This window comes from Leopardus geoffroyi, chromosome B4 (genome assembly GCF_018350155.1).
Source record: "Leopardus geoffroyi isolate Oge1 chromosome B4, O.geoffroyi_Oge1_pat1.0, whole genome shotgun sequence".
Classification (NCBI taxonomy): Eukaryota; Metazoa; Chordata; class Mammalia; order Carnivora; family Felidae; genus Leopardus; species Leopardus geoffroyi.
Window position 1 is genome coordinate 142,030,361 of NC_059341.1, and position 14,111 is coordinate 142,044,471.

General features: G+C 60.3%; 1 protein-coding gene across 4 annotated transcripts in view; it reads right to left on the minus strand.

The window, feature by feature from the left end:
* The window catches only part of TTLL8 (tubulin tyrosine ligase like 8), an 82,390-nt gene that overhangs the window by 18,188 nt on the left and 50,091 nt on the right, over positions 1-14,111 (minus strand). The window contains exon 13 of one of the 4 annotated variants that reach the window (XM_045462953.1): positions 3,967-4,267. The exons of 2 other annotated variants lie outside the window; for them this stretch is intronic. In XM_045462953.1, the coding sequence (XP_045318909.1) occupies positions 4,107-4,267 (161 nt within the window). In that variant the 3' untranslated portion in view covers positions 3,967-4,106. Of the gene's footprint in view, positions 1-3,966; positions 4,268-6,290; positions 7,906-14,111 lie in introns of those variants that run through there. One more of the 4 variants, XM_045462951.1, reaches the window with a different exon arrangement.

Consider the following 14,111-nt stretch of genomic DNA (forward strand, 5'->3'; position numbering starts at 1 on the left):
GCTCCCCGGACCCTCTGCCGGATACACTCCCAGGGCTTGTGAGGCTGCTGTTCCTCCCAGAAGAGGGAACTCGTCCTCAAGTGCCTCCAGGGTGGCCTGGGCACCGCCTCTGGAGGCCACCCCAGTCCCCTTCACAGTCCCCACCAACCACATCTTTTGTTGTGCGCTGTACCAGTTAGAACACAAATCCCCGAGGTCACAGGGCACGCAGTGGCCCTCAGACTTCCCTCCGCCCCGTGTTCACGTCCTTTCTGTGCGCATGTCCCTGCTGCATGGCCCACTGTTCCCATGACGCCCTCCAGGCTGCGTCCCCGCCGCGCCGAGACCAGTTGTGGGCGCCGGGGGCACCGCCTGGGACACGGTGCTGCTGAACGCCTCCCTCAGGTAAGGCTGAGTCAGCTGGCCCGTGCGAGAGTCCCGGGCCGCCACCGCCGCCACCCTTCCTGAGCTCCCTCCGGTCCAGGGGGGCACACTCCCACAGCCTTCCCGGAGCGGGCCGTGCACGCAAGCCCCGCACCACGGATGCCGCAACATGCTTTGCCGAAGCCACGGGAGGCTCCTGGCAGAGGGACGGCTCGCAGGTATGCCAGCCTGCCCCCACCCCGGGGCTCTCAGCAGACGTTTCCTAGGGCAGCGCTGCAGGCTGGGCCTGGCACCCCGCAGGGGCTCCCAGGCCCCCCCCCCCGGCCTCCTCATCGCCCAGGGCCTCCCGCCCGTGTTCGTGTGGGGGTGCCCGGCCAGTGCCCCCTGTGGAGGAACCGACGCCCTCGCACCGGAGAGCCGGGGAGGCCACCTGACCATGCGCAGCCTGGGGGTGGTGGGGGGGCCGGGGCTCACCTGAGAACAGGAGAGGCCACATTCTGCAATCTGGGGGATGGCCAGGCCCTGGTAAGTGCTCCAGGCCAGGGCCAGGAGCGCCACAGCGTGCCCAGCGGGCATCCGGCCCGAGTGACAGCTGCCAGGGAGCACGGTGCGCGCGCGCATGGGGGCGAGCCTGCGGGAGGTCCTGTGAAGCTGCCGCTCGCCTGCCCAGCCTGCACTCCAGCCCCAGAGACAAACGGGAGAGTCTCGAGTGAGTTTGCTCCCTGGGGCAGACACTCCCCATCCTGGTGGAAAGGAGCCCAAGTGGGCTGGCTGAAACCACAGCCCCATAACTTCCTGCCAGGTCCTGGCTCGGGCTGTGGGGCCTTCGGACTCTGGCCAGAGGCCCACGCAGTTTTAGGGTGCCAAAGGAGGCATCTGGAAGCTCGAGTCTTTGGGGTTTCAGGTTACTGGGTGCCCCTCGGGGCTAGTCTCTGGATCAGGGCTGGCTGTGGGCCCATGGGGTTGGGGAGCTGTCCCCCGTGCCCCGTGGCTCCTGGGTGTACCCCCATTTCTCAGGCGCTCATCTTGATGGTGGGAGATGGGTGGGGGGCCGATGGCCCCGGTTGTTAGGCTTGGCTGGGTCTTCCCAGGTGCCAAGAGCCAACCGTGCAGGAGAACTCTCTCCCGGAGCAGGACCTGGGACCCCACACCACTTCCAGGGTGTCCCCGTCACCCCTCAGACGCGAGAGGCTGCCCCCTCCGCCGAGCCCTCACCCCAGAGGGCGACGCCCGGGGCCTGGCTTCTGCTCAGGAATCACCCTGTGCCTTTTTTTCTCATCTGAATCCTTCTGTGTATGGACGTTTCCAGGCAGAAGCTCACGGCACCTGGTCTGCTCCAGCCTCCGTTCAGGGCAGCAGGAAGGAAAGAACTGAGGCATGGCTCTGGGACCCCTGTGTCTCCTCCCCGCCTGGGCAAGCCCAGACTCCGTGTCTGGGCTCCTTCCTGCATCTGGTGGGCAGGTGTGAGCGTCTCCGGCCCTGGGGGAGGGTACCATGCTCCGAGTGGGGGCACGTGAAGTGATAGACGGCTAGGGATCTGCCTGGAACCCCAACAGGGCACCCCAGGTTTGGAGGGGAGCTGACTCTGAGTGGCACCATCCCCAGGCTGGGCGCCCTGCACGGGTGGGCCCCTGGGACGGTGCAGCTGCACTGGCCCACGTGCTCCATGAAGTGACCCAGGATGAAGGAGCCTCTGCCCCAAGGATAGCACCTGCCAATGAACATCGCCCAAGGCCGTGGTCCCTGCCCTCCCGCAACCCTGGCCCAGTCTCCAGAGCCCACAACCCAGCCTCCCTCCAGGCTGGGCCAGGGCCTCAACTCTGCCCCATCTGGTTTATAGCATGCACGGGTTGGGACTTCTGTGGTCCCTGCTGGGCTCTGGGCACCCCACCACACGCTGCTGGTGAGGCAGAGTGAACAGAGATGGGGCTCCTATCCTATCGCGTGCTCCCCTGTGGCCACGATGCCCAGGAGAGGGAGAGCCCGACGCCAGCCACTGTGCTGAGTAGCAGAGTGGCAGCAGGCTGGCATGTCTGGGGGTCACCGAGGAAGGCCAGGCATCGGTCTTCCCACTGTCCCTGGTCTAGCCCGCCTCCAGCACCTTCGGCCTCTGGGTCAGCCAGATGGGGTGAGTCAGAAGAAAATGTGCTTCCCCAAAGGGCTCACGCTGCGTGGACTCAAGTGGGAACTGGGGTACCACATGACTTCAAGGGCACAGGCTTTCCTCGAGCCCCTGTTCTGTGGCTGCCCCAGGATGGGCCCACTTGCTAGGTGACCACGTGGCACCCTGAATGCGCCATCCCAGTGCCAAAGGGATGCAGGTGACCGGAAGTGGATGGCAGATCCAACCAACCACATGCCATCGTGGTCGGGGGTGGGGGTGTGGAGAAGCATGGTGGGGATGCCCACCCCCCCACCGCCCCCACTCCCTCCTTCTGCCCCCCCCGCCCCCACTCCCTCCCTCTGCCCCCCCCGCCCCCACTCCCTCCCTCTGCCCCCCCCCCGCCCCCACTGCCTCCCTCTGCCCCCCCCGCCCCCACTCCCTCCCTCTGCCCCCCCCCCGCCCCCACTCCCTCCCTCTGCCCACCCCCCCCCGCCCCCACTCCCTCCCTCTGCCCACCCCGCCCCCACTCCCTCCGTCTGCCCCCCTCCGCCCCCACTCCCTCCCTCTGCCCACCCCCCCGCCCCCACTCCCTCCCTCTGCCCCCCCCGCCCCCACTCCCTCCCTCTGCCCCCCCCACCCCCCCGCCCCCACTCCCTCCCTCTACCCACCCCCCCACCGCCCCCACTCCCTCCCTCTGCCCCCCCCGCCCCCACTCCCTCCCTCTGCCCACCCCCCCACCGCCCCCACTCCCTCCCTCTGCCCCCCCGCCCCCACTCCCTCCCTCTGCCCCCCCCCCCCGCCTCCCTCCCTCTGCCCACCCCCCCACCGCCCCCACTCCCTCCCCCTGCCCACCCCCCCACCGCCCCCACTCCCTCCCTCTGCCCCCCCCCCCCGCCGCCGGGGCTCCTGTCTTGGGGGAAGGGCAGGCTATGGACTCTCTCCGTGTCCACAAAGTACTGGTCCTGGTTCTTCCTCACAAGCCCCACTGTTCCATGTAGGCTTGGGGGGGCTGAGACACCCAGCCTGGGCCCAGAGAGGATGCAGGGGCCCACCCTCCTAGGAGCCTCTGTAGCCGGAGTGGCCCCCTGATGACCAGATGGCCCAGAAGTCCAACTGTGGTTGTATCTGAGGGGTCTGACCCAGGGAGGGCACCCCCTTCACGCCCCTCACTCGGCACCAGGTTGGTGCAAAGAACCTGGACCAGCACAGCGAGATTTTTGTTGAATAAATGAGTGAATAAATAACGCCTTCCCTGAGACCTCCGGCTGGGACACGGGGTGGGGGGAGGGGAGGCGGGGAGGGGGTGCCTTCCAGCAAGGAGGGGCTTCAGAGGAGGGGGCTCCTTGGAGGAACCCGGGACGCCAGGGGGCTGTTTATGTTCCTCTGCCCAGGGCGGCGCGGGGCGTCCTCCTCTGGCGGAGGAGGGGTACGTGGGTGTATGGATGTGGGGCGCAGGCGCCGCGATGGGGTGGGGGTCCGTAAGAAATACCATGCGGAAGTCGCACAATTTCGCTAAAATAGCTCCGTATACAAGGTCTCACATCTATGTGTCGGTTTCCAGAGAAACCAGCCACGCTCTAGGGGCCGCCAGGGCGCGTCTGTCCCGTCCCAGTCCTCGGCGTCCTGGTCCTCGGCGTCGTCACGGGGTCGACGCGCCGCCGCCCCGCCCGCCGCCCAAGGGCACGAAGGAGGCGCCCTGCAGGACCGCGGCGCAGAAGGAGCGGCAGCGCTTGCAGGGCCGGGCGGGCGGCAGCGAGGCGCGGCACACTAGGCAGGGCGCTGGGAGGTCCCTGGGCAGCCCTTGGGGAGAGAGAGAGGCCCTGAGACCGCGCCCACCTGCCCCGGCCACGCCCGCCCGCCGCCGACCACGCCCGCCCGCCGAGCCCCCGGCCCTATGGCCAGGAAGTCGTGCCCACCGCCCCGGAGCAGGCCCGCTGGCCCCAGAGACCTGTTGCCCGAAGACCGCGCCCTGGCCACACTCGCTGGTTGCTGACGCTGCTCCCTAGGGCGCGCCTACCTCATGGCCACCCCGGGCAAGGCCAGGGTCTCGTCCAGTCCCAGCCGTCCAAGTCCACCCACTTCCACACAGACCCCAACCTTCTCTCCCCGGCTTTCAGAAAGCCCCAGACTTACACTCAAGGCCAAGGGGGCCGTGTCTAGGGGCATCCCTGGAGTGAAGGCTGTGGGGACTGGGGATTGTCCCCTTTGCCCTGCTCATCTGCCCTCACAACCCTCTGCCTGTTCTCCCCTCCCGAGGGGTGGGTGGTCCTAGCCAGGTGGACTAGGCCCCTGCTCAGCGGCCCTGGCCCTCCACCTGTAGGGAGGCAAGCAGGGGGCTTGCTGTAGAGGTCATGAGCACGTTTAAAGTCCGTGGCGCCCACAGCCCCATTATCACCCGTGACCCTGCTCCCCATAGCCAGCCTTGGTGTCCCCCCCTTGGAGCAGGGCCCAGGAGCACCTGCCTAGTGCCCCCGGAATGTCCCACAGCCCTTGCTTAGGAGGCCAGGGAGGAGCCTGCTTGCGAAGGGTGGAGGTTCCCGGGCCATGTGGGCATGGAGGGGGCCGCGGGAACCCCAGACCTCTGGCCCTCTTCCCCCGAACTCTCCCACTGGTGCCTGAAGAGGGGCCACTGTCTCCAGCTTGTCCTCTAGCCTCCGTAGTCCCCCCAGCCCTCCTCACCACAGGCTGTGCCCAGAAGGACCCGGCTCCACTCGCCCTGGCAGGTCTGAGCTCAGACCCTGACCCCTCTGGGCCTGGACCAAGATGGGCTGCGGGCATGCAATTGGGCCTCAAGAGGTGAGAGCCGGGTGGCAGCCACCCATGGCCACTGCCGGTGTGCCGGGTCAGGACCCGGAGCCCCGGGCAGCCCAGTGGATGGAGGGGCTCCGATGGGAGGCTGGGATGTTGGGGCCGGGGGTTGCCAGAGCTGACAGAGGCGGCCTGGTCTCAGTGCTGCTGTTCTGCCCACTGGCCCCCCGGGGGAGCCGTCCACCTCACAGGCAGGCTGGTCTCTGTGCTGGCCCCCGCCCCCCGGACACCAGTGCGCTGGCCCAGGAGGTGGTGACCTGGTCGGGTGAGGGTGCTGTGGCCAGCAGGGCTGCGGACGGGTGGCCCGGCAGTGTCCACGACAGGTGAGGGTGGGCAGGCTGGCCGTCTGGAGAGGTCATCCCCTTGTGCTGAAGCTGCTGCTTCAGGATAACCACACAGCTACTCTGACACCCCAGGATGGGGGAGGCCAGCAGGCAAGTGACATCGTGTGCTCTTCGTGGGGGGGGGGCAGTCAAGGTCTCCAAGAAGCTGAAACCTTGGCCAGGCTCCCTCTGCCTTTGTCCTCCTGGCCTCCAGCCTTTGATCCGAGGTTGCCCCCAGGGGTCTGGCCAGCCCTCTTTAGGGCATGGGGTGGGCCTGGGCCAAGCTCCCTCCGCTCCCCCGCTGTGCTGAGGCCTGAGTCAGCCCTCGGGCTGCCCGTGGCCCAGAAGCCCAGCTGGCAAGCGTGCAGGGGCAGGGCAGGGCTCCCCAGGCTTTCCTGGCCTGGGGGCCAGGGCACTCCCCAGCCAGCAGCCGCCCAGCCCAGGAGTGCCACGGGCCGGGACGCCACGCCTATCAGAGCCACCCGCGGCCAATGGCCGGTGCTGAGTCACTCCTCCGGGCGTCTGGGCGGGGTGGGTGGGAGCAGGGCCACCCAACCCCTATGCAAAGCAGCCGAGGGCTTCCTGGAGCCTCGAGCAGATACTGAGCCAGAGCCCGGGCACGATGCCACCCTGAGGGGCTGGGACAAGCCTGTCCCACAGGACACGCCAGGGCCTGCGTGGGGCACGAGGGTGTGAGAGGCGGGGGTGCAGGCAGGCACATTGGCCAAGGACAGCAGCTCTGCCCGCCAACGCACCCCAGGGCCAAACAGAGCCCGCCCTGGGGCCAGAAGGGACAGAGGCCAGGCCAGCTTCAAGCCAAGGAGGACGGGGCCAGGGACTGGTAGCCAGAGGTGGGTGGAGGGAGTGGGATTTGGAAGGAGAGGCCTTGACCCTGAGCCCCGGGCCCGGCTGGGGGGAGGGCTAAGCAGCAGGACAGCCGCGCCTCAGGCATCTTGCGGGTGGGAAAGGGAAGGTGGGGGGCGCTGGATGGGGGTGCACTCAGGAACGGGTGGTCTGGGGTCCAGACCACCCTTGCGGTGGAAACCACCGGACCCGGGGCATAAAATAGGAAAAGCATTTTCTTAATAGCAACAAAACACTGGCAAAAAGCAAGGAATTATCTGAACAAGGCTGCGGGCAGGTGGGCCTTTCTTCTGGGGCTTTGCCAGCCAGAGTCACCAGGAGCCCAAGGTTCCAAAGCCTCATGGGGTGTGGAGGACAAAAGAGGGGTGAGAGACACCCACCCCAGGTGCAAAGGTGAACGAAAATATCCCGCCCTGCCCTGCCCTGCGCCCCGGGGACTTTGAGAGTGCCACGTGGTGCTGAGCAGTGCCGTGGAAATCCCAGAGGGAACGGACCCTGAGCTAGCCTCTGAACAGATTTTCATGACAACTTCTTGTCCCTGGGCTGGGGTGAGGGTGGGGTGAGGGTTCCAGAGCATCAGGCTTTGGACTTAAAACGAGCGGTCTTCCTGGGGGCAGCGGGGGCACCAGTCCCCAATCCCCACAAGTAATTTATTTTAAGAAAATGAGGCATTTGTAATAAAATGTGAGCGAGCCTCAGGAAGTGTATGAGAGCCTGACCCCAAACTTCAAGTGTGAGAATTACGGGCCATCAGCCGACGGACTGCGAGCTACGTGCCTTTGGGTGGGTTCGGGGCTCACCGGCAGGGAAAGGAGCCACAAATAGGACCAAATAGCTTTATCAGAAAGCAGAACTTCTCAAAAGTGAAGCTACAAGATAACTAAAATTAGAATTTCTGGGGCGGGATCACAGAGTACCAGGCACCGATGAGACATGTCGGGAGGCCGCTCCAGAGACCAAACAAGCGAGGGACGGGAGGTCTGGAGGTCGGCGAGCCACAGGGCTTCACAAACACCATCGAGCCACCAGGGAAGGAGGCAATGGCTTCGAGTTTCCCGTAACTGATTAGGGCACCAGTATGCAGATTAAGGAAGTCCCAGTTAGGAGGATAAAAAAAGGACAGCACAGCTGGACGCGGCGGGGCGGAACAGAGGGCCCTCCTGGGGAGGAAGGCAGCCGCCAGGCCCGGGCAGCGAGCGAGGGTGGGGGGACCCCACGGCAGAGGAGGAGCCGTCTCTGGAGCGCCAGCCAGAAAGACCTCTGCGGCCCCAAAAGGAGGGTGCGCGTGCCGCCCCCAGGCCCCGCCCGAGGGACATTCTAGAGCTGACTGGAGCAGAGTCCATGTTGAAAGTCTGAGACGCGTGGAGGCACGAAGGGTGAGAGGAATGTACGTGGGTAGGTACAGAAAGACAGAGACGGTGTCAGCAGCGATCAGAACAACACCTAGTGGGATCAAAATAAAGACAGGATTAAACTGCAAGACGACAGCTGCAAGAAACCAGGGGTGTGGCACCTGCCGGGCCGCAGGGTCACCGTTTGGGCCAGGCGGGGGTAGAGGACGATTTTCTTAACTTCAGACTCTGGTAACTAGTAATTCGAGGCAGCCCCTGAAGGAGCAGAAATAGAGCGGATCACCTCCAAACCGGAAGAAGGAACAGCTAAAGAAAAAAGCAATCCAAGCAGGTAAGTGAAGTTGTCGGCCTCCAGGTTCCTGCCCGCCGTGCCCTCGGACCAGCAGGACGCCGTCACTTTGCACTCCCTACGGCCTGCTCTCCCGGCTCACCCATTCTGGAGGAAGCTGGCCGCCGTGTTCGGAGGCCCCGTGGCAAGGCGCTGAGGCCCCCAGCCGCGTGAGTGGGCCTTCGTGGAGGTGGGCCCAGCCTCCGTCAAGCCTGCAGATACAGCCCCCGCCAGCATCTGACCCCGTGAGAGAGACTGGGGGGTCAGCCCTGCACAGTTAGGCCCCCCTTGGATTCCTGACCCCCAGAAACTCACGGGATAGTGTTTGTTGCTTTAACTTTTTAAAAAACGTTTGTTTATTTTGAGAGAGAGAGAGAGCAGGTGGGGGAGGGGTAGAGAGAGAGAGAGGGAGAGAGAGGCTCCCAAGCAGGCTCACCACTGTCAGCGAAAGAGCCCGACGAGGCTCGATCCCGTGAACGACCTCGAGCCGAAACCAAGAGTCAGACACTCAACCACTTAACCGACTGAGCCCCCCAGGGGCCCTGTTGCTTAACTTCTGGATTAGTCTGTTATGCAATAATAGATTACTACAGAATATACAGATACACGTGTGTAAATGATCACAGAAAACGTCAATATTAAATGCATCACTTAAAAGAGTGTTGTCAATATCTGGATTAAAAAAATCAAATTTTAGGGGCGCCTGGGTGGCTCAGTAGATTAAGCATCCGGCTTCGGCTCAGGTATTGGTCTTGCCGTTCCCGAGTTCAAGCCCCGCCTCAGGCTCTGTGCTGACAGCTCAGAGCCTGGAGCCTGTTTCAGATTCTGTGTCTCCCTCTCTCTCTGCCCCTTTGCCACTCACAGTCGGTCTCTCTCAAAAGTAAACATTAAAAAAAAATTAAAAAGTCAAATTTTATGCAGAGAAATAGGTAAAATATAAGGTTAGAGAACGGTTGAAAGGAAGAGATACACCAGGCAAATTCTAACCAAAATAAAATCAATCACAGTCCAAAAAATATAAAGCAAAAGTGGACAGAATTATGACAGACAGATACGTTCCCCAAAATTCTTACTGTACTTTGCTTAGCAGTTGATAGAGAAAGCAGACCAAAAAAAAAAAACAAAAAAAAAAAAACAACTCGGTTAATAATACAAAAGATTTGAACAACACAATGAACAAACCTGATCCCACTTTACCCGAAAATTGCAGGGTTCACATTATTTTTGAGCACTGAGCAGCACTGACAAAAAATGACCACACAAAGCAACTTACCACAAACGCCCGAGTATTGTAGTGAGATAGACCATAGTCTCTGGTCAAGATACAGTTACGCTAACAAGAAAACAAAAGCTAACTATAAAACCAGATGCTAACACATTGATAGGAAACCAATTTCTAAATAATGAAGGGTTAAAGAAATAATTGTAATGGAGATCAGAAAATACTGAACCAAACAGTACAAAAAATACGATATGCAAAAATTTTCGGATGCAGTTACAGTAGAAAATCAAGAGAAACAGATTCTTAAATGCATGTATTAAAAACAAGTGTTGAAAATTAATGAGCCACCCGTCCAGCTAAAGAAGTTACTAAAAGAACAAATCAGATAGTAAAGGTAAAAACAAAAGTAAGCAAAATGGGAAATACGAAGTTGAACAAAATACCGGTTCTCTGAAAAAGCCGAGTGAAAGCTGACAAAACCCTGACTGATGAGGGCAGGGGCGGGTAACCAGTCAGGAACAAAGGTGACAGTGGCATCATCCCGCTATAGACAGGAAGAGGCTGGGAAGGGGGAAGGTTTGTTTCACATTCCTGGATCATCAGTGCCATTTGCCACATCAGCAGAATACTAAGATCATCTCAACAGAAGCAGGGAGATCACCTGATACATTCTGTGTCATTCATGAGGGAAGGGAGGGAGAAAGGGAGGAGGGAGGAAGGAGGGAGGGAGGAAGGAAGGGAGGGAGAAAGGGAGGAAGGAAGGGAGGAAGGAAGGGAAGGAAGGAAGGGGGGGAAGGAGGGAGGAAGGAAGGAAGGAGGGAAGGAGGGAGGGAGGAGGGAAGGAGGGAGGAAGGGAGGAAAGAGGGAGGGAGGGAGGAAGGAAGGAAGGAAGGAAGGAAGGGAGGAAGGGAGGGAGGAAGGAAGGAAGGGAGGAAGGGAGGGAGGAAGGAAGGAAGGGAGGAAGAAGGGAGGGAGGGAGGGGGGGAAGGAAGGAGGGAGAGGGGAAGGGAGGAAGGAGGGAGGGAGGGAGTAAGGAAGGAAGAAGGAAGGAAAGGAAGGAAGGGGGGAAGGGAGGAAGGAGGGAGGGAGGGAGGAAGCCGAGAGGGAGGGCGGGGGCAGGATGGAGGAAGGAGGGGAAGACCACTCAGCAAACAAGGGGGCGGCGGGAGCCGCGTCTGACTGACGTGACCAGGTGTGCATGGAGACTCCGCGGCTGGCACCCGGGTGGGTTCCTGCCCACTCTCACTCCCGGAGGTTCTCAGTGCAACGAGGCAAGAACGAGAAACAAAGGCCTAAAGACGAGAAAGGAAGACACGGGGTGATGTGGTTCTGTGGAAAATCCAAAGGCATCTACAAACTACGAGAACCAAGAAGTGAATTTACCAGCACTTTGGGCTATAGTGTCGATGTACAAAAAACAATGGAATATTCTATACCTTGGCGCAAGGAATTGGAAAATAAAATTTAAAACGCCATTTGTAACACTTGCGAGTGGAATCTCAAAAGAAAAACGTCAAACTCCCAGAAACAGAGCAGAAAAGTGGCTGCCAGGGGCTGGGTGCAGGGGACACAGGGAGAGGCTGGTCAAAGGGTCCACACACAGATGACTACGGTCTGAGGACGTCGTATAAGACACGGTGACTACAGCTGAGAATGCTGTATGGAATAACTGAAATTTGTCAGAGAGTGGATTTTATATATTCTCACCAAAAAAAAAAAAAAAGATAAAAAAAAGCACCATTTACAAAAGTATCAAAATTTATAGAATACATTTAGGGGCACCTGGGTGGCGCAGTCGGTTAAGCGTCCGACTTCAGCCAGGTCACGATCTCGCGGTCCGTGAGTTCGAGCCCCGCGTCGGGCTCTGGGCTGATGGCTCGGAGCCTGGAGCCTGTTTCCGATTCTGTGTCTCCCTCTCTCTCTGCCCCTCCCCCGTTCATGCTCTGTCTCTCTCTGTCCCCCCAAAAATAAATAAACGTTGAAAAAAAAATTTTTTTTTAAAAAAGAATACATTTATAAAAGCATCAAGAATATATCAAGTACATCTGAGTAAGTTTGACTTAACTCTGCGCTAGGGGCGCCTGGGTGGCTTGGTCGGTTGAGCGTCCGACTTCGGCTCAGGTCATGATCTCGAGGTCCGTGAGTTCGAGCCCCGCGTCGGGCTCTGTGCTGACAGCTCAGAGCCTGGAGCCTGTTTCCGATTCTGTGTCTCCCTCTCTCTCTGCCCCTCCCCTGTTCATACTCTGTCTCTCTCTGTCTCAAAAATAAATAAACGTTAAAAAAAAAAAAACAAAAAAAAACTGTGCGCTAAGACATCGCAGAGGAAAGCCAAGGAGCATGTAGGTGGCCTGGGACGCGTCACGCCTCACGCTGGGTGTCTCCGTACCGAAATGACCTGCAGATTTGATGGAATCCCAGTCAAAAGCCCACCAGGTCTTTCTTGGAGCGGTGTGCAAGCGGATGGCCAAATTTATATGAAAATTCAAAAGACAGAGAGTAGCTTTCTTTTAAATGTTAAAATAAAGATTTTTTAGAGAAAAAAAAGCAAACAAACCAGAAAAACCCAAAGACGCAGAACAGCCAAGGCAACATTGAGGAGGAAATCGTGCGGGAGAACTTGCCCTCTCGCATTCCAGAACAGTTTTCCAAACTAGTGGAGACAGTGATGAAGCGTGGTGTTGGTACAAGGAAAGGGAAGCTGAAACAGAGCACAGCACAGAGGAGCCAGAATTCGTTCCGGAGAGTCTGTTTCTGACGAGGCGCCAAGCAGTTCAGGGCGGAGAAGCCAGCCCTGTCGGGAACGGCGCCGGGTCCGCTGGCCGTCGCTACGAAAACCACACGGACCCTGGCGCCTTCCCGCATGCGCGAAAATTAACTCAGGATGGATGACAGATCAAACTGTGAAGGTCAAAGCCACAGGGCTTCCAGAAGGAGCCACTGGAGAGCATCTCTACGACTTGGGCATGGGCGAAGCCATTTCAGACGAGATGCCAAGGGCCCTGTCACAAAAGGAAAAGCTGACAAATTAGGCTCCGTGAAACACTTCTGGCCTTCAAACGGCGTCACCAGGAAAGCGAAAGGGCAGGCCACTGACTCGGAGAAACGATTCTCAATACACAGACCTGACAGCCTATATGAAAAGCGCCAAATAAATAATAAGGAGACAAACGACCTAATTTAAAAGTGGGCAGACGGCAGCCACGGGCACTTCACAAGGACGCCTGCAGAGCCAGCAAACACAGGGCGACGTGTCCAGCGTGATTTGTCGCCAGGGGAACACAAAGCACGCCTATCAGAGTGGCCGCAAACCTAAGGGTCACGATACCGAGGTGGGCGAGGATGCGCGGCAGCCAGAACTCACAGACGCGGGAGGGAGCCCGGAACGTCGGGCCCACGGCGGAAAACCGGCGGTTTCTTCCAAAGCCAAGGGTGAGCCTCGCGGTGGCCCGCGAAGCAGGAGGACCGGCCTCTGGCGTCCACACAGACCGGCGCCCTCACGGCCGCGCCGAACGGGATGCAGGCCCCCGGCCATCGCGGGCGCGGCGGGCGGACCCCCGGACCTCTGCGGGGACAGCGAGCGCACCACCGCGTGGCAGACGCGGCCGGGTGCGACAGGCGGTGTGAGCGCGCGGTGGGAAGCCATCCGTGCTGACCAGCGGGTAGTGGTTGTCACCGACGGCCGGAGTACAGAACGGGTCGCAGGGGCTTCCCGCAGCGGGGACCCCTCACCCGGGCGGGGGTGGTGTAGGTGTCTGTGCAAGACCCGCTCGCACTGTGTGCATGCCGTGCCTCGAGAACGTGGTGTCAAAACAGGTCCCGTTTGCTACGGCATTAAAGCCACCGATGCCTGGGGAAAGAACCCTGGCGAAGTACGTGCCAGACCCCTACCGCCAACACACAGAACACAGCCGAGAGGAGAAGCCTCAGTTAAAAGGAGCAGATCGTTGGGGCGCCTGGGTGGCGCAGTCGGTTGAGCGTCCGACTTCAGCCAGGTCACGATCTCGCGGTCTGGGAGTTCGAGCCCCGCGTCAGGCTCTGGGCTGATGGCTCAGAGCCTGGACCCTGTTTCCGATTCTGTGTCTCCCTCTCTCTCTGCCCCTCCCCCGTTCATGCTCTGTCTCTCTCTGTCCCAAAAATAAACGTTGAAAAAAAAAAAAAAAAAAAAAAAAAAGGAGCAGATCGTGATCGCGGTCCGAAAGACGCAATATGAGAAAGGCATCAGTTCTCCCCAGAGTGACCTGCAGATTCAAGGTGATCCCAGACAGAACCCCAGCAACTTCTCTCCCCTTCCTTCCTTCCTTCCTTCCTTCTTTCCTTCCTTCCTTCCTTCGGAGTCGACAGGCTGATTCTGAGATCTCTGCGGAAATGCAGGGGACCGAGAATAGCTCCTGAACACAATGTGCTTCCCGCCTGCTGGGGGCCTGCCGTGTCCCAGGGTCGCGGTGCAGCGAAGGCTGCAGGCACACCGCTCGGTTGGCCGGCTGGCTGGGAACACAGACCTGCCGGGAGGACGAGGGGTCTCGTGGAGCTGGCCAGTGGCCCGGCTGGTGGCCCGGAAGCCCGGGGCTAGCCTGCACAGAGCCCTCCCGGCGCAGCCGATCTGCCGCCCCGTGGCAGGGACACGTTGGCTTCTGTCCCGCGAGCCGGAGCCCTTGGCTGCGTGGGATGCTCACAGCGGACTCCTGGCTCACTCTGCGGTGCCCGGAACGGAGAGAAGCCCCGGACAGGTGGCGCTGGCCCGGGGACA